The sequence below is a fragment of the Chlamydotis macqueenii genome, chromosome 14, assembly GCF_036417535.1.
Source record: "Chlamydotis macqueenii isolate bChlMac1 chromosome 14, bChlMac1.mat, whole genome shotgun sequence".
Lineage (NCBI taxonomy): Eukaryota > Metazoa > Chordata > Aves > Otidiformes > Otididae > Chlamydotis > Chlamydotis macqueenii.
In genome coordinates, this window is record NC_141569.1 from 4882311 (window position 1) to 4897754 (window position 15444).

At 38.6% G+C, this 15444-nt stretch overlaps 1 protein-coding gene across 1 annotated transcript in view; it reads left to right on the forward strand.

Moving 5' to 3' along the window:
- The window catches only part of SLIT3 (slit guidance ligand 3), a 502049-nt gene that overhangs the window by 414840 nt on the left and 71765 nt on the right, over nt 1-15444 (forward strand). The window contains exons 25-27 of the mRNA XM_086758841.1: nt 3691-3762; nt 8357-8520; nt 12476-12600. Of these exons, the coding sequence (XP_086614967.1) occupies nt 3691-3762; nt 8357-8520; nt 12476-12600 (361 nt within the window). The remainder of the gene's footprint in view (nt 1-3690; nt 3763-8356; nt 8521-12475; nt 12601-15444) is intronic.

Sequence of the window (15444 nt, forward strand, 5' to 3'; positions counted from 1 at the left end):
AAGTTTGGCTTGGGAGTCTGGTTTCTAGCGCAGTAGGATGGTCAGATTTGAGCTGTTACATGAGTCCTGAAATTCAGCCACAGATGAACATATTCTGTTTCGTGGCCAAATAAATTATTCCATATGGAGCTGTCTTCTGGCCTGCTTCTGATACGCAAGCTAGCTTGATTAGAGCTATTGTGGGACTCTCTACCCTGAATTGCAGTTTAAATGTACCATGCCTCGCTCTTTACAACAGGTACAATTTGTCTTTTCACTTCTGTTCTTGCAGGCCACATATGGACAGAAACAAAGGGCAATATTTTAATAACAACTGTGATCATTTGGCTTTTTAAAATTATCAAATAATCAAATTGAAAAAGTATATTCCTCCTTCAAAGGAGAAGCCCTCCCTGTCTCACACAGAGCTGCACAAGTGTAATGAAGCCTAAACGGGAATCTCTGCCTCTGCTCCATGCATTTGGAAGCCTCCAGATTGATTTGATTTATTATGACCCACAAAACTCTGGTATCAGCTACAACTTTTGCCACATGTCATCTGTGTTGTTATTAAAAATCAATTATCCAGAGAGAAAATGGCTTCCCAAGTGAGTGTGCAATCTGTTATTGTCAGTTATTTGTTATCCATATTCTTGGGGGAATTTAAAAGAGAAAACATCAGCAAAACAATTTCCTTTTTTTTTTTAAATAGAATAAAGAGTTCTCATTACCGTTGGCTGTGCATGCCTTTGAAGGTAGCAGACCTTTCTCATACAGGCTTCTGTGTCTTCCAAATTCCTTATTTTCTTTACTTTTTGCCTCACTATAGTAAGTAAAGTAAATATATATTTGAAAATCAGAACAATCATAGATATTAGGAAAAAAATTTTTACAATGCGAGTTGTAGAACACTGGAACAGGTTCCCAGAGAGGTGGTGGATGCCCCATCCCTGGAAACGTTCAAGGCCAGGTTGGATGAGGCTCTGAGCAACCTGATCTGGTTGGAGATGTCCCTGCTCCTTGCAGGGGGTTGGACTGGATGGGCTTTGAAGATCTCTTCCAACCCAAACCATTCTATGATTCCATGTATTATGAAGTTGATCTTCGACAGATACCTGGTACTTACTCTTATGCTTTTCAGCACAAGTCCAGCTGAGAAAACTGCAGAGTCAACATGTTTATGTTTAAGCCTGAATGTATACCAGTATTTACACAATCAGGCCTTTAATCTTCAGTATTCACATGGCTTATCCATAATGGCAGACAAAGTGTGCTGGGGAGCAATTTCAACAGAGAGTCTTAAGAAAGCAAAAGTTGCTGTCAGTAGGTTTTAGCACCAAAACTGTGAAAAATTGTGGATTTGGTTTTTGTTTTGTTTTGTTTTTTGTCCAAAGCTAGTCTTTTTAGAAGATAAATGTAAACATATTTTAAAAGCTGAGATTGAGACAAAGTAGTTATCAATATTAGAACTCTCTGGTGGACCTGAACTGATTATTTTAATTGAATTCATTGAAGGAGGGAATGTTTTGGTGACAAGTGGTTGACCAGACCTGATCTTGCATCCGTATACCGACGAAAATACTCCTTATTTAATAGCTGTGGGGTATGGCTCAGTCGGTTGGTCATTCTGTGCAGAATTAGGGAGTGTGCTTTGTCTGGAGTTACTGTGTGGGAGCTCATATCCTTCCTGTTCCTGTTCAGATTAATTACTTGGAGATCCATCCTTATATATGCCAAGTATTATTACTAATAGCCGAAACCTAGGTATGCTTAAAAGAAAATTTCAGAATCAGGATGCTGGAAGGGGGAGTTTTTGGTATAGAGCCTAACTCTTCTGTAGTTGTTGTGGTTTCATGCTCTGTAGAAAAACTGCAGTGCGATAAGACAGAAGCTGCGCGAGCAGCTGTGAAACGTGATGGTGGTGACGTTGCTTCTGCTTGCATAGTTCCCAGCCCCATGGCAGGGCCCGGGCTTGTGGAGACAGGACAAGGCACATCTTCCTCTGGCAAATTTGGCTTTCTGTGCTGTGTGTATGCTGGTGTAAGGCATCATGTGGAAGCTTAGAGTGAAGCTCATAGAGGTGTTAAGGTGGAGAAAGGGAAGAAAGGATGCAAAAAAAAGACCCCTTATTTTCATCTGGTGCTAATGTGTATTTCCATGGGCCCAGACATTTGGTTTGTTTTAAACAAACTCAATGTGCACCGTTTCAAGCATCTGTACAGTCAGAAAAATAAGAAATAAGACGCGGTTGCTGTGTTCTCCAAATCACCAGGTAAATTGGAAAATAAATGACTCGAGGGAAGGAGCTGCTACAAAACTGACTCGGAGCAGGTTTCTGGTTTCCACCCTCTGCCGCGTCTGGAGCACTGACAGTAATTCCTGGACCTGGGAAAGAGGACATAAACAATACAGCAGTCTGCTATAGCTGAACTAGCTCAGGGGAGAAGTGCAAAAGAAAATATAATTTTAAAATATTGGTGTCCTTTTCCTTTGCAAGTTTTCTACCAACTTTTGTTTAAGAGATCCGCTGGACTTGACTCCTGTTGGCTCCTTACGAGTTCTTTCTCCCTGTTGCTGTCTGAAGTAGTAAGCTGGTATTCAGCAACATGCAAACTAGAAAAATTAGAAAAAACTCTAAATACTTTTCTCGATTCTATTTTTTGCCTTCTCTAGCAATGCAGAGGATGCAAGAGCTGAACAGCTGGTTTTATTTATAAAATAAAATGTGGCACGATTGTTTATCTTCTCTGGTGCATTTTCTGGATAGGTTTTATGTAACTGTCACCCTCAGCATCCCGCACCCTTCTGCACACAGTCTGTTGCTGCATGTTTTCCTGTCTGATCCTAGCCTTGCTGCTGCAAGAAGTGCTCTTCCTCTCTCTTTGTCTTTCACAGCTGCTGAGCCTTCAGTTGCAATTGCAGTGTAAACCATAAGGAATCACAAATAATAATTTTTACTCTGCCAATTTGAATACAAGTGAGCTCTACAAGCTGCAAGAAAAATCTTTCCACTTATACTTGCCTATGTAACACACACATAAATGTATTTCTTGGAAAAGAGATAAAGTGGCTGCTTAAATTGTCCTGGAAACAGTGGAGAACTCTTTCACAAGGATGCTGAAAGCCCTGCTAGAAAAATGTTCATTTCTTTGCACAGGGTGACTAATGCTGTAAAACAACTAATATCAACTATTTTCCCTGGTAGCATAAATGTATTTGTCAAATAGATTTTAAAAATACCACACAAAGAAGTATTTCCTGGGAAGCTAGAATGTGAAAGTACAGATATATTTGCCCTCGTGGACCCTTGCTTTCTCCTAGGATCTCTCTGAAGTCGATATGTAATTTATCTTTCACATTTCCCATTTTCCCTGCTCTGTTTTTTCTGTTTCCAGCTAATGGGATTCTATAAAAGCATACAAGTCTGTATGTGAGGGTCTGCTTGTCATCAGTACACTTTTAATAGCATAAATAGTATGTCACCTTTGTAATTTAAAACATTAGTCACCAACAATTCTGATGGTATCATTATTTTAAATGTCAACATCTAGAAGTACAAGTAATAAAGCATGGAAGTTTGTGAGTTGTGAAGCTCGTAGGAACTCTCATAGAAACAAAATTAAATATCCTTCTTATGCAACAATTCCTTCGTTTGTGGGGAGCAGATAAAGTACTGTGGTTTGATACCTTCCTGCTTCTCCCCTCTTCTAGGACGCTCCACGGAAACGATATTTCCAGTGTTCCCGAAGGTTCTTTCAACGACCTAGTGTCACTGTCCCATCTGTAAGTACTTCTGTCCGTGTTCATCTGTCTGAGTGACAGTTTCAGATTTATAAAACAGTCCATATTATTACAAATTTAAGATTGTATAGCTTTTTTAGTTTTCTGCTCACTTTCCATATTCTGCTCGGGATATTCATAGTGCATCTGTTCAAATGAAAAAAAAAAAAAAAAAATACTAGAACCTGTTGTTACTGGTTACCAAAATATTTTCTTAAGGAAAACCAAATGAGGAAATGTGACAGTTTCCTATTCAGTGGGCTTTGTGTTTAAGGCTTTCTTTCAGCATTATCTGTGTGACATGCAGAGTGTGTTATGGTCTGAGAGTGAGACAGGAAACCCCCCACAAAGAGCAAATACTAAGCAAATGTGAATTCTTTGCTTAATAAGTGTCATATGTTTTGCATACCGAAATGTTGTCAGGACATGAACTTGTTGATTAATCACTACTTCAGACATACATATTTAATCATATGGAAATCGGTCATTTCACAGCATTAGTACTTGATTCCATAATTTGCAAAAATTATTAGACATTTCAGATGTTTCAAGAAATTACCGTTATGTTGGTGGAAGTCCAGGATATTTTTTAATGCATTTCAGTTGATGAAAGAACTGTAAAGACAAATAGCTGCAATTGTAACAAAATCAACCTGAAGTGTAACAGTTGGTGCCAAAAGAGTGAACAGAAAATGTTTTCTTTATCTGAGATAATGTGTGATACTGCACACTATTAGACAATAGATGTAAAGGAAAAGTAATTTTGTGTAGCATGTTTCTTGATTACTGTTCTAAAGTCATCAGAGGGTTGGGTATGTCTGGTCCTTTTGTGAAGTGACTACTTTCACAAGTTGATAGTGATATTTTCTGCTCTGATGCTGCCCTCATGCACATGACTTGATGTTGATGTATACACACATCAAGACATACAAACAGAAATGTATGCATTTAACATAGGTTTTATACATCTGTTTTTCTCTTAAACCTTAAACTCCAGAACACTTACCTGAACACAAGATTCAGTTCATATTTACATAGTTTCTGGATAGCAAATATGTCCTTGAACTGTTTATTTCTGTGTAAGAGCTTTCTGTCTCAGTTTCTCTCTAGACAATAAGAAGTAAAGATATCTCGCATTGGTAGAGCGAGAAATCATATGTGAGCAACTTACGCAATTTCAGCTTCCACTGAGATACAACCTTCTCTTTTCAAGCTTATACCTTGGTATCTAAGTCAGAGAAAATACTCGTTTTGCACAAAATGTATTTCTTCATCATGTTCCCAGTATAGTAAAGTCATTTTGTATATTGTTTTGGAATGAAAGTCTGACTGAGCTGAAGCCCTGTATCTCTGTTTGGAAGCGCAGTGGCACCTTCCATACTGGAATCTGGCTTCTGAGGGTATTTTTAGAACTCAAGAGATAAACGTATCATGCCCCATTTGTTTGGATTTTTCTCAGGGTTTACTTTAAATGAAGTGCAGATACAATTTTCACCTTAGGGAGTGATAAAAACCCTTTTGGCCCAATACAGTCACTGCAGTCTATCTATTTAGATATATGTGCTGCCAGAAATGTAAACTACACAAAGCTCAAATGAAGAGTAATAAATAGGATCCATAAAATAAATAAGACCTATCTGGGGTGTAATTTGCGCAGCTGAACAATTTAATTTTGCAGTGCAATTGTGCTCTCCAGTTTCTTAAAGAGGATTCTGAAACTTTTAGCAACCGCAGTGATTCTGCTCTTTGCATGCCAGAATAAGCTGTGCTTATTCAGTCATAGGTAAATAAAAATAAATTCATTCATTCAATTTTCATCATAGTTCTTCAAGGAGAAAGCATGCACTTGGAATAATTTTGAAAATGATACAAGGAGTTGCTACTCATCAAACACGTAATGCAAAGGCGAACAAATTTTTGTGTTAAATTTACAAGGTGTGTGTATAAGAGTAGGATAGGTATTATGGCTGGAGAAAGGTGACTACCAAGGTGATGAGCGGCCTGGGCCTTCTGCATCAACACCATCTGGGGAGCGAGGAAGAGGGAGAGTATCAAATTAACCACGAAAATTCCAAAGAAATATTTGTGTAGCATAGACGAAACTATGATTTTAGTCAGTCTTTTGTAATAGCTTTAAGTTGGTTTGTAATTGGAAGAACAAAACTGAGATCGAGATACTGTAATCACTTTTTCCATAGCTGTTTAAAGCCTACAAGAAAATGTTCACCAAATTTCCTTTACACTGTAAACATCATTCTGTTGTAATGTAACTGTCATAACGAACTGTGTAGCTGATACACCACCCTAAAGACAGAGGAAGGTTTGTATATGGTGTACACACACTGGTTTTGTTTACTGTTTATTACTTTATTTACTTGAATCGTATAATCATCTATTTAAGCCATGACTCTACTCGCTTTTTTACTCCAGGGCAATGATAAAAATGTTACAGCACTGCTGAAGACCCACATATATTAATACTTAAAAATAACCCAAAATCTGTTGGGGTAGCACTGAGACCCCCTCAGTTAGGTCAGTTTCAGCATTTTCTGTCCTCACCATTCACTGATACACATAACTCTAACTGATTTGGTTTCCCAAATAGTGCCCACGCATAAACTGACCTCTCAGCACCCCAAGGACTCCACGAAGAAACCCTTGGTAACAGATGCTGGGTACAGCAGGTATTTCTGTCAGACGCATTTTCAATAAACAGCTCCCATTCCTGATCTTGTTGAATCATCTTATCTTTATTCAAATTTCTGTTAGTTAGCTAGAAAAATAAGCTGTCCTCTCGTCAGTCTCTCCACATTATCACGGCCAGAGTTATTTTAATTAGCTTTATTCTAAGTTGCCTCAAAAAAAAAAAAGTGTCTGAGCAGAAATACCTGCACAACATTTTGAAAATGCTGCTGGTGCTATTTCATTACAGCACAAGATATTTTTACCTTCTGGAAATATTTTGTTATAATGGGCAAAGAAATAGAGAGAGTGTGTTAGAACTCGTTAGAACGAATGAAGGTAGAATTCACTATAGTTTCTAGAAATGAGGGGGGGAAAAAAGCCAGAACACCAAAACCACAAACAAAATAATGGAAAGATCCATGTGATAATTTCTGCACTTGTACAGCAGTGTTATTGGTAATCATTTCTAGTGTCTATAGAGCAGCTTTATTTCTAATTTAGTTTATAAAGATTAATTAACACGGTGACTAGCTTTCTGTTATCCTCCCACTCCCATTTTATGTATGGCAGTTGCTCAACGCTGAAGTTAATTTCTTGGTTCAACTTTCCCTGCTGCATTTTGTTTGACCTTGGACAAGTGAGCCAGTTGATCACAGTTACAAGGTCAAAAAGTCAACTCAGTAGGTTTTTTACATTGTAAGCAGTGGATTTACAGAAGGAATGGATGGATATTTTTTAATACTGTGCCACAGTACACGTTTAATTTTGATGAATGAGCCCCAGACAGGGTTTGAACCTATGAACTCTCATTATGAATCTGTCTAGGGCACAGTGGGTTCATTAGTCACTCCAATAGAAATGTATCAACAAATTTACTGAGGTTTCTATCTTAATATCCTGTATGATATGTTTTTATTTGAAAGAAGCTTAGTTTAGAATACCATCTTAAAAATAGTTTCTAATGTGCAGAAATAGTAAAGTCTAACACCCGATTTGAATTATTGGTTTCTTTAGTATCTCTTCCCTATGCTAATTGTTATTTAGTTAATTTTCTTCCCATGGTATTTCAAGTGTTGTACAGCTAAAGCCTTATATTTACTTTAAGCAAAATAAATTCAGACTTCCAACATGCGTTTCTTCACACTTTCAAAAATTAATTGTTTTTCAACTGACTTTTCTGTAGTCTGGACTTTGTTTGTAATTGACTGGTTGCCTGAAAAGACCCTTTCTTTAAGAGAAAAAAAATAGTATAAGTGAGTCAAGGCAGCACTTACATTTAAGGTTAAAAGGTTTGTTTTCTTTTGTATAGATCGCCATGAGTAATGAAAAAGTTCTGTGAATTATAATTACAGTATGTGAATGCATCTCCTTCAACCATGTGACTTAACTCAAGTGATGGGTTTGCCAGCAAATGTGTTTTCAAACCCAGAAACAAACGGAGCAGACACCAGGTCACAGTTTTGAAAACAAGGGTATCTGTGCGCATCTAGTGAGGAGACATTAACATGAGTCATCAAATCCACACTAAATTACACGAGTCACTGTTAGAATATGCTTGTGAAGGCCAAAGACTTCAATAAAAGAAACCAATGTGATAAATTTGATGAAAGCAATATGTCTGGCAACATTGCTCAAGCACAATTGCTTGAAAAAGTGATTTGCTGTTTGGAGAAGTGATTTGTTGTTAGGTATTTATACAACCTCCTGAACTAATGATGGGAAGAAGGGAGAAGAATGGGAATACTGGAGGAGATAAATCAAAGAAACTTCCTGAATACTCAGATCATCTTTACCACATTTTGAAGTAAAGAATTCCTGTGAAAGTGTAGAATAAAATGTACCTTGATGAGATCAGGGCTGTTATCTCTGCTTGCAAGCCCAAATAACTGTTGTTAATTTTTTTGCACACTAGGGCTCTGGGGACCAACCCTTTGCACTGCGATTGCAACCTCCGCTGGCTTTCCGAGTGGGTGAAGGCGGGGTACAAAGAGCCGGGGATAGCCCGCTGCAGCGGGCCTGATGCCATGGTGGACAGGCTGCTGCTCACAACGCCAACTCACCACTTCCAGTGCAAAGGTAAGAGCAAGCTGGGAGGCTCTCTGTTCTGTCCTGTTGCTTTTCCTCATATACAGCGCTTTATTTTTGTACTCTTGGAAGCTGTTTGGTTGTAAAGTGAGTTTGAGGGGGAGCTGGGTTTGGCTTTCGTGTTCCAAACCATCACGTTACGTTCAAGTTGTATTTTCAAGTGTTTGTCCACAAAGTGCAGTTAACTGCGCTGCTGGAAGGAAAACCAGCAAACCTCAGAAGAGTAAGTATTCCCATTGCTTGCACCAGATTGTATAATAGCAAGTTAGCCTGTAGGATGTTTTTAGAACTTATTTGAGCAAATAAATTGGTTTTAGCCTTCTACCTACTCCAGAAAACTAGGTAAAATAAGGGTTCTTTTAAAAATACAGAGCATTCTAGTTATTATATACATTTACTTGAAAACTGAGAAGCTGAGAATTCATCTGGAAAGCAAGTATTTACCAGAAGTACATTTTCATTTTAAGATCTGCAAACTGTCCTCATCAGCTCTCTGTTAGAAACTGTAGATTATGGAAAATGTTTCCTGTCTGAATACAGCATACGCTTATTCAGGAGACGGTTGAAGCGCAGCCATTAACGACTAGGGGTAGTCAGTGATAGGAGTGTGCTGCGTTAGGGAGCAGTTAGACACATGTTGAGGAGCAGACCTTTTCTGGGTAAAGTAAGTAGCTTATTACTGAATTAGATTAGGATATACCTGTATGTTCTTATTGTAAAAAAATTTTTGGAGATTCACTTAGGTTACCAGCAGGTATGTGAAGAGGGAGCTATATTTATAGTGAAAAAGATGGGTCAGTAGCCTCTCTTAGAAATGGAAAGGAGAGCATAAAGCCTGTTTTTATGTCTCTCAGAGTGCCATGCACATTTACAGTACTGCTTGGCAGCATGATTTTATAAAGGCTGGCATTAAACTGCTGAACAAACAAATGAGGGTGTTGAGGTGGGTTTAGAACAGAAGTTCCCAAGCCTGAACTGAATTTTACGTCCTTTCAAATATATTTTTAATAACTGTAACCTTATAATTTAATTACTTTGAAATGTCAGTCTCAAAACTCTCAGAACTCTGACTGTACTTATCAGAACTACAGACTTTATAATAGTCTCTCAAATGTGAAGTACAAATATACCCTAAATACTGAAAATACCAAATAATGTGCTTTTTCACATGAAGTGAAACAAAGAAATATTGGTTTCATCCACTAGAAAGCTGGTGGGCTTTCTGCTATCCCAGCTGTTTCCATGGCTTGCTTTGTCTGAGAGAAAAGGAGAAAAAAGTGTTGATTTGGAGGTGGTCTTTGGACAAGCAGAAACTGTTGATGGTTTGGATGAGAGGCAGTATAATCGAAGAAGCTCCAGGCCCTAGCAAAATTCACCTTTTCTCATCACAATACATGTATTTTGAAAAACACTGCATGATTTGGTAGTCTAACTGAACCCATTTCCCATGTGCACGTTTAAGATCCAATGCCTCATGCTACTCTATCTGGACATCGGTGATGCTCTTTTATGGTAAAGCAGCAGGGTTTATTACAAAGTCAAGTGCTGGGCTGGAGCCACCTGCGTGACCTGTGACAGGGTACAGCGTGGCCTGGCTTTGTCCTGCAGCTACAGTGTCCTCTCATCACTAAACTGTAGCTGTAGCTGCAGTCGGTACAGAGTGAGACTGTCCGTGGGATGTCACATCCAAGGGTATGTCTGTCCTTCTGGCTGCATAGATCCAGTCTTAGCTCATGTACTGCTAGCACAGAGCTCAGGGTGGGCTGAACCCCCGGCTCCCCTAAAAGCCTGGATCATTGTTGCAGAAGTCAGCCCATGCTGAGCGTGGTACCTGGAGATGCTTGTGTAAAGGTAGTGCATAGGTGTCCTCTGTGACCGCCAGTAACTTGTACATTAAAAAAAAAAAAAGCCGAGTTTAACTTATTCTTGCTAAAATTATATTTTTAGCCTGTGACTGAGCAGAAGGTTATGTCTCAGCAGAGCCAAGAAAATAAAAATATGTAATGTGCAAGTCATGCAAACTCAGCTCTGCTTTTTATTAAATTGCCCTCCTAGTTATGCAGTAGAGGAAAGGAATGTGCTGGGCTGAGGGCATTTTGCTGTATGGATTTATAAATCAAATCCACAAGGGCAAACTAATGAAGTACTTAACTGCTAGGAACTAACACTGTTCTTATTAGCTCCTACATTGATTACCTTTGATCTATGCCATAGGAATAAATGGAAAATGTGCGAGTGTGTATTATGAAGTAAATAAATAATAGAACGAATTCTGGCTTAGTGACCTCTAAATCTAGAACAGCAGCACTGCTGCCTGTCTTATGAGCTCTCCGAGGAGCTACCTTCATATGTTCTTCTCATAGTCTACCTTCAAGACAAAAGTAGCTCAGCTATGTCACATTCCACCCCCGTCAGTGCCAGAAATTCAGATGTTATTTCCTCTTCCTGTCCTAACTCCAAGTTAAAAGCATGTATGGCATTCAGAAGATAGATGCAGGACAACAATGGTCTTATCTTTCTTTTTTTGGATTTGTTACTTCTTGTGTATTTTTTCCTCATTATTGCATGTTGCACTCCACAATCAGTGGCCCTGGTAACACCGCCATCAGTATAGAATCAGGATGTAGCCTTTACATTGCAGGTGCTTTTCAGCTGAGAGCCCTTGGTACTGGTTTCTGTCATGTCCTCACCCTGTGTTGGTGCTGTGCAAGTATTCAAAATTAATAATAAAGGTTTATAGCTCATATAGGACAGTCCAAAGCAAATCCTTGACTGGAAGGGATTTTTTTCATCCCTAGTTTTGGTAACCTTCTACAGCTCACCTTCTCTCTGTTCTCTCTAACATCAAGGATAAGCTTCTTTTCTTCACTTCCAGGATGTTTCACAATTTACTCCTCCTTATTATTTATCATGCAATAACAGAAGCTCTGTGCCTGCTTCTGCTTAGCACAGGAACAATTTTAAGCTATTTTAACATGTATTTCCTTAAAAATGAAATAAAATTATTTTAGGGTCTTTACTACCTGATATAATTTAAGCCCTTTTAAAGTGTTAGGTTTTATTTTTTTACGTGTAAAAGCTATTAACTCATTAATATTAAAAATTTAGCCCCTTCAAAATCACCATTTCTTTAACTGTAAATATAACTGTCTAAATTAGCTTTCTGTAAAATGTCAACAATTAAATATTGATTGACTTGGTACCCCAGATGTACTTAGCATTGTTTTGGGGTCTGTTAATTTTCCTGCTCACTCACAATCATCACTACTTCTCTGGAAGAGTTCTGTTACTAAACATGGTTTATTAAATGGTTTCAGTATGGCCGTGTATATTACCTGCATACAGTTACATCTTTGCCTATTTGTCTTGGTTGCATTTTGCCGAGATAGCTGAGTGTTGATAATCATTCTTCTGGGCAGAAAAGGAAGAAAATAAGTTTTCATCTCTGTTAAAATTAAGGATGGTAGAACACTTTGCACCTAAATATTCCCATAAGCCTCTGGCTAAATCTTCCTTATGCATGTTTTTCATTTCTGCTGTTGCATCTGCGCTTTCGTTCTTGTTACCAGCCATAGAAATGTCATGTTATAGTTCCCTAGGGGTTGCTATTCCAGAATTTCCAGCACTGAGAGAAGGAAAAATTGCTGAAAGCCATGTATATGTATAAGCCCACATGTTGGGCCCAACATGTTTTTTCAGAGCTGATGTTTGCGTGTCCAGGAGAATATGAGCATCATTGAAACTCACGTAGCACTTGATTTAAGTACTTAAAATCTCTCTAATCCATGAGAATCCCGTGCTGTTGTGTAAAGTTGTGCCCACAGCATGTGCGTTTGTGCTAGCCATGGGGTGAATACTGCATTAGGAAAAAATGTATGTGTGAGTACGAGAAGTATTAATGTTGTAATCCAGTTCTCTATTAATATACTGTGTTTTGCCTTTCCAGAGCCAGTAGATATCAGTGTTGTGTCCAAGTGTAACCCCTGCCTCTCCAATCCTTGTAAGAACAATGGGACATGCAACAATGATCCAGTGGAGTTTTATCAATGCACTTGCTCTTTTGGCTTCAAGGTATGACTTCAAATGAACTACATGAAAAGCAATAAAGTGTTCCCCATCCTTTCTGTTTTCTTAATTGTTGTACCATGAGAAGTCAATTTTACAGGCAACTGAGCTCAAAAGATCTCTTACTCAAGCAGATTGTGTGTTGACCTTTCAACCGCGCCCTGTTACAGACTTTATCCTGTGCAATAGGAAAGGCATCTCTTTCTCTCTCTGCCGTCGCTATACAGGTCATCCTGAGCACCTTGCTCTAACTGACCCTACTTTGAGCAGAGTGGTTGGACTAGAAGATCTCCAGATGTTGCTTCCAGCCTTGGGCAGTCTCTGATTCTGTGATGTAGACATCCATATGAAATGGCAAACTGATACTATCCTCATTTTCATGTCTTTTCTTTTGCCAGTAGCAAGATAACCATTTCATAAGCTGCCAGGCCAAAGAGGGGGTAGTTCAGATGAGAATTAAGGACCAGTTTAGTCCACAGTTACAGAATGTTGATACTTGCTAGCTTACATCCATCTGCTTAGCAGAAAGGTGAGAACTGAGTAGACACAAGCACTAGGTCACCTGTCTCTGACTTCTGAGCACTAATGTCCACAGAGTGATCTGCAGATGTGAAGTCCTGTAGATGCCAAGCATTGTGAGCATGCAGTGTCAGTTTCTTGATAACACATTTGAAAATCAGAAAACCGTCTGGAGGAACACAATTTCTTCAGTAATGATGTATAACTCCCATTGTTGACACCACATCATGAGATTTTAAAGCTACCAAGACTTTGTTTCAGAGTTGATATAACTGAAAATCTAGCTCAGTAATCAGTAGCTGAAGGATTGAGTATAAGTAATAAATGAGACACGTGATCTGTTCACAGCCTGGAGGGGATTGGATATTAGGGCCAAAGAAGTAGGTTGCGTCCTGTAGACTGTGATTTTATTTGCCTTGTTGGATATTTCTTGCAGAGTTTTGGTCAGTTGAAGCAAATGCTCATAAAACACAGTAATAAGAACTACAGGGGAAAAAAAGAAGAGCAAAACCAGACGTGTGTGGGAAGTAAGCACTAGTATCCATGTCTTATGTTTCAGGTAGGATTTAGGCATTAGTTGGTTCTGATGGTATCACCATTCCCCTTCTCTGTTTGCCTAGGATATATCCCATACATCACAGATGGTAACAGAGTCATTGTGGTAAATCCCTGAAACTCTGGAAAAGGGAAGATGTAAAGCTCATTTCTTGTATTTCACCCCAGTGCCTCCATGCTTGGTGCTCAAGAATAATAATTCTCCTAAGTAACTGAGAAAGCCATTGGAAATTTCCTCTCATGAAAAATCCTTCTACCCATTGCCATATCAACTAGGAACTTTTCTAGGATCTTAAAAGACCATATTGTCAAAAATTCATTCAGCTGAAACTGGCTACTTGGTAACAAGTGATTTGTCTTTGCGGTGAGGGAAACTGTGGCTGTTTGTCTCCTCACGTTTAGAACGGTCATTTTAATTTGATGTTTAACATAAACTATGTTGAATTCTTCAGATGGGACTAGGTGACTGTTAGGATAACTTGAAAAGTAAAGGCTTTCAAAACTAGCAGGAAACCGAAGTCTTTGTGTATGTCTTACTTGATAAGGCACGTATCATGGAACAGAAATCAGGTAGTTCAAAGTAAATGTGTTTGTTATGAGCATATCTTTTTTTGCCCTTAGTTTTTTCTTTTTTTTTTTAATAGTATTTCTGTATTAGCAAATGCACCAGTATAGATGCATTTATACTGCTAGAGGACATGTTTACAAAGGGCGGATTTATTATTAAGAATAATCAAGAATAATCCTCTAGTTATATTAGCAATCACTTTCTAGTTTACATTAGACCTCAGTATGCAGTTTTACTTAGAAAGGTTTTGATGAACTCTTGAAGTGACTTTAAACATCTTGTAGAGCATCCAGCATTTCTCCACTCTTGCACACTTTCTCAGGTGACATTCAGTGTGTGAACATAAAACGTAAAACCACTTGTGTGCTTGTAAGCACCAAGCTGTCATCCAAGCATGGCAATGAGCAAACAGACCCAGGCATGGCACTTAGAGCAGAGTTTAAAAGTACTGACTGGATAACAGTATGGGGAGAACTGGTGGAAATTTAATAAGCAAAAAAGAACTGTGTGTCTTTACCACAGGTTTTTGAATAAAAATGATATTTGACAGGTCCAAATGCAAACCATATGAAAGGGGCACTCTATCTACCACACAGTTCTCCACCAGAGATTCATGCTAATTCAATAACAATACCTTGCTTCCTTCTCACCAGCCAGCACCAAACAGCTCTATCCATCTGGAAGCTATTTCCTAGGCCTTGATAAATTGCCCTAAATCTGCCCTCTCAGCATTTGTTTTTCCTTGTTTGATGTAGATTTTGAAAAAATCCTGTGTGGAAGAGTGCATCAATAAAGTGAAAAACCCACCCTTTTTTCAAATGTAAGTTCATTCAAATGAGCTGATGGCTTTATAATGCTCCTTGGAAAGGGACAGACAGTTACAGACCACTTTCTGAGGTTCCTGTACTCATACTGGCCCTCAGAAAAAGAAAACCAAAACCAGTAGGCCATCTAGCAGAAAGCCACCTAAGTTACCAGCTGCCAAACCAGTGAACTTCTACCAGTTACCTGTAGTTGCAAAGGCCCATAGTTTTATTTCTCACTGTCACATTCATGATGGTTCAATCTCTTACTTTTCGTGATCACAAAAATATTTTTGCTGTTGAATGTGTGACTTTGTGGGGCTTTTAGCCATGTGTAATGCTGCCCATGATGGGTTTGAGTAAATGAGAGAACCCGTGGGCCGGGCAGTTGTGTTTGATGGCAGA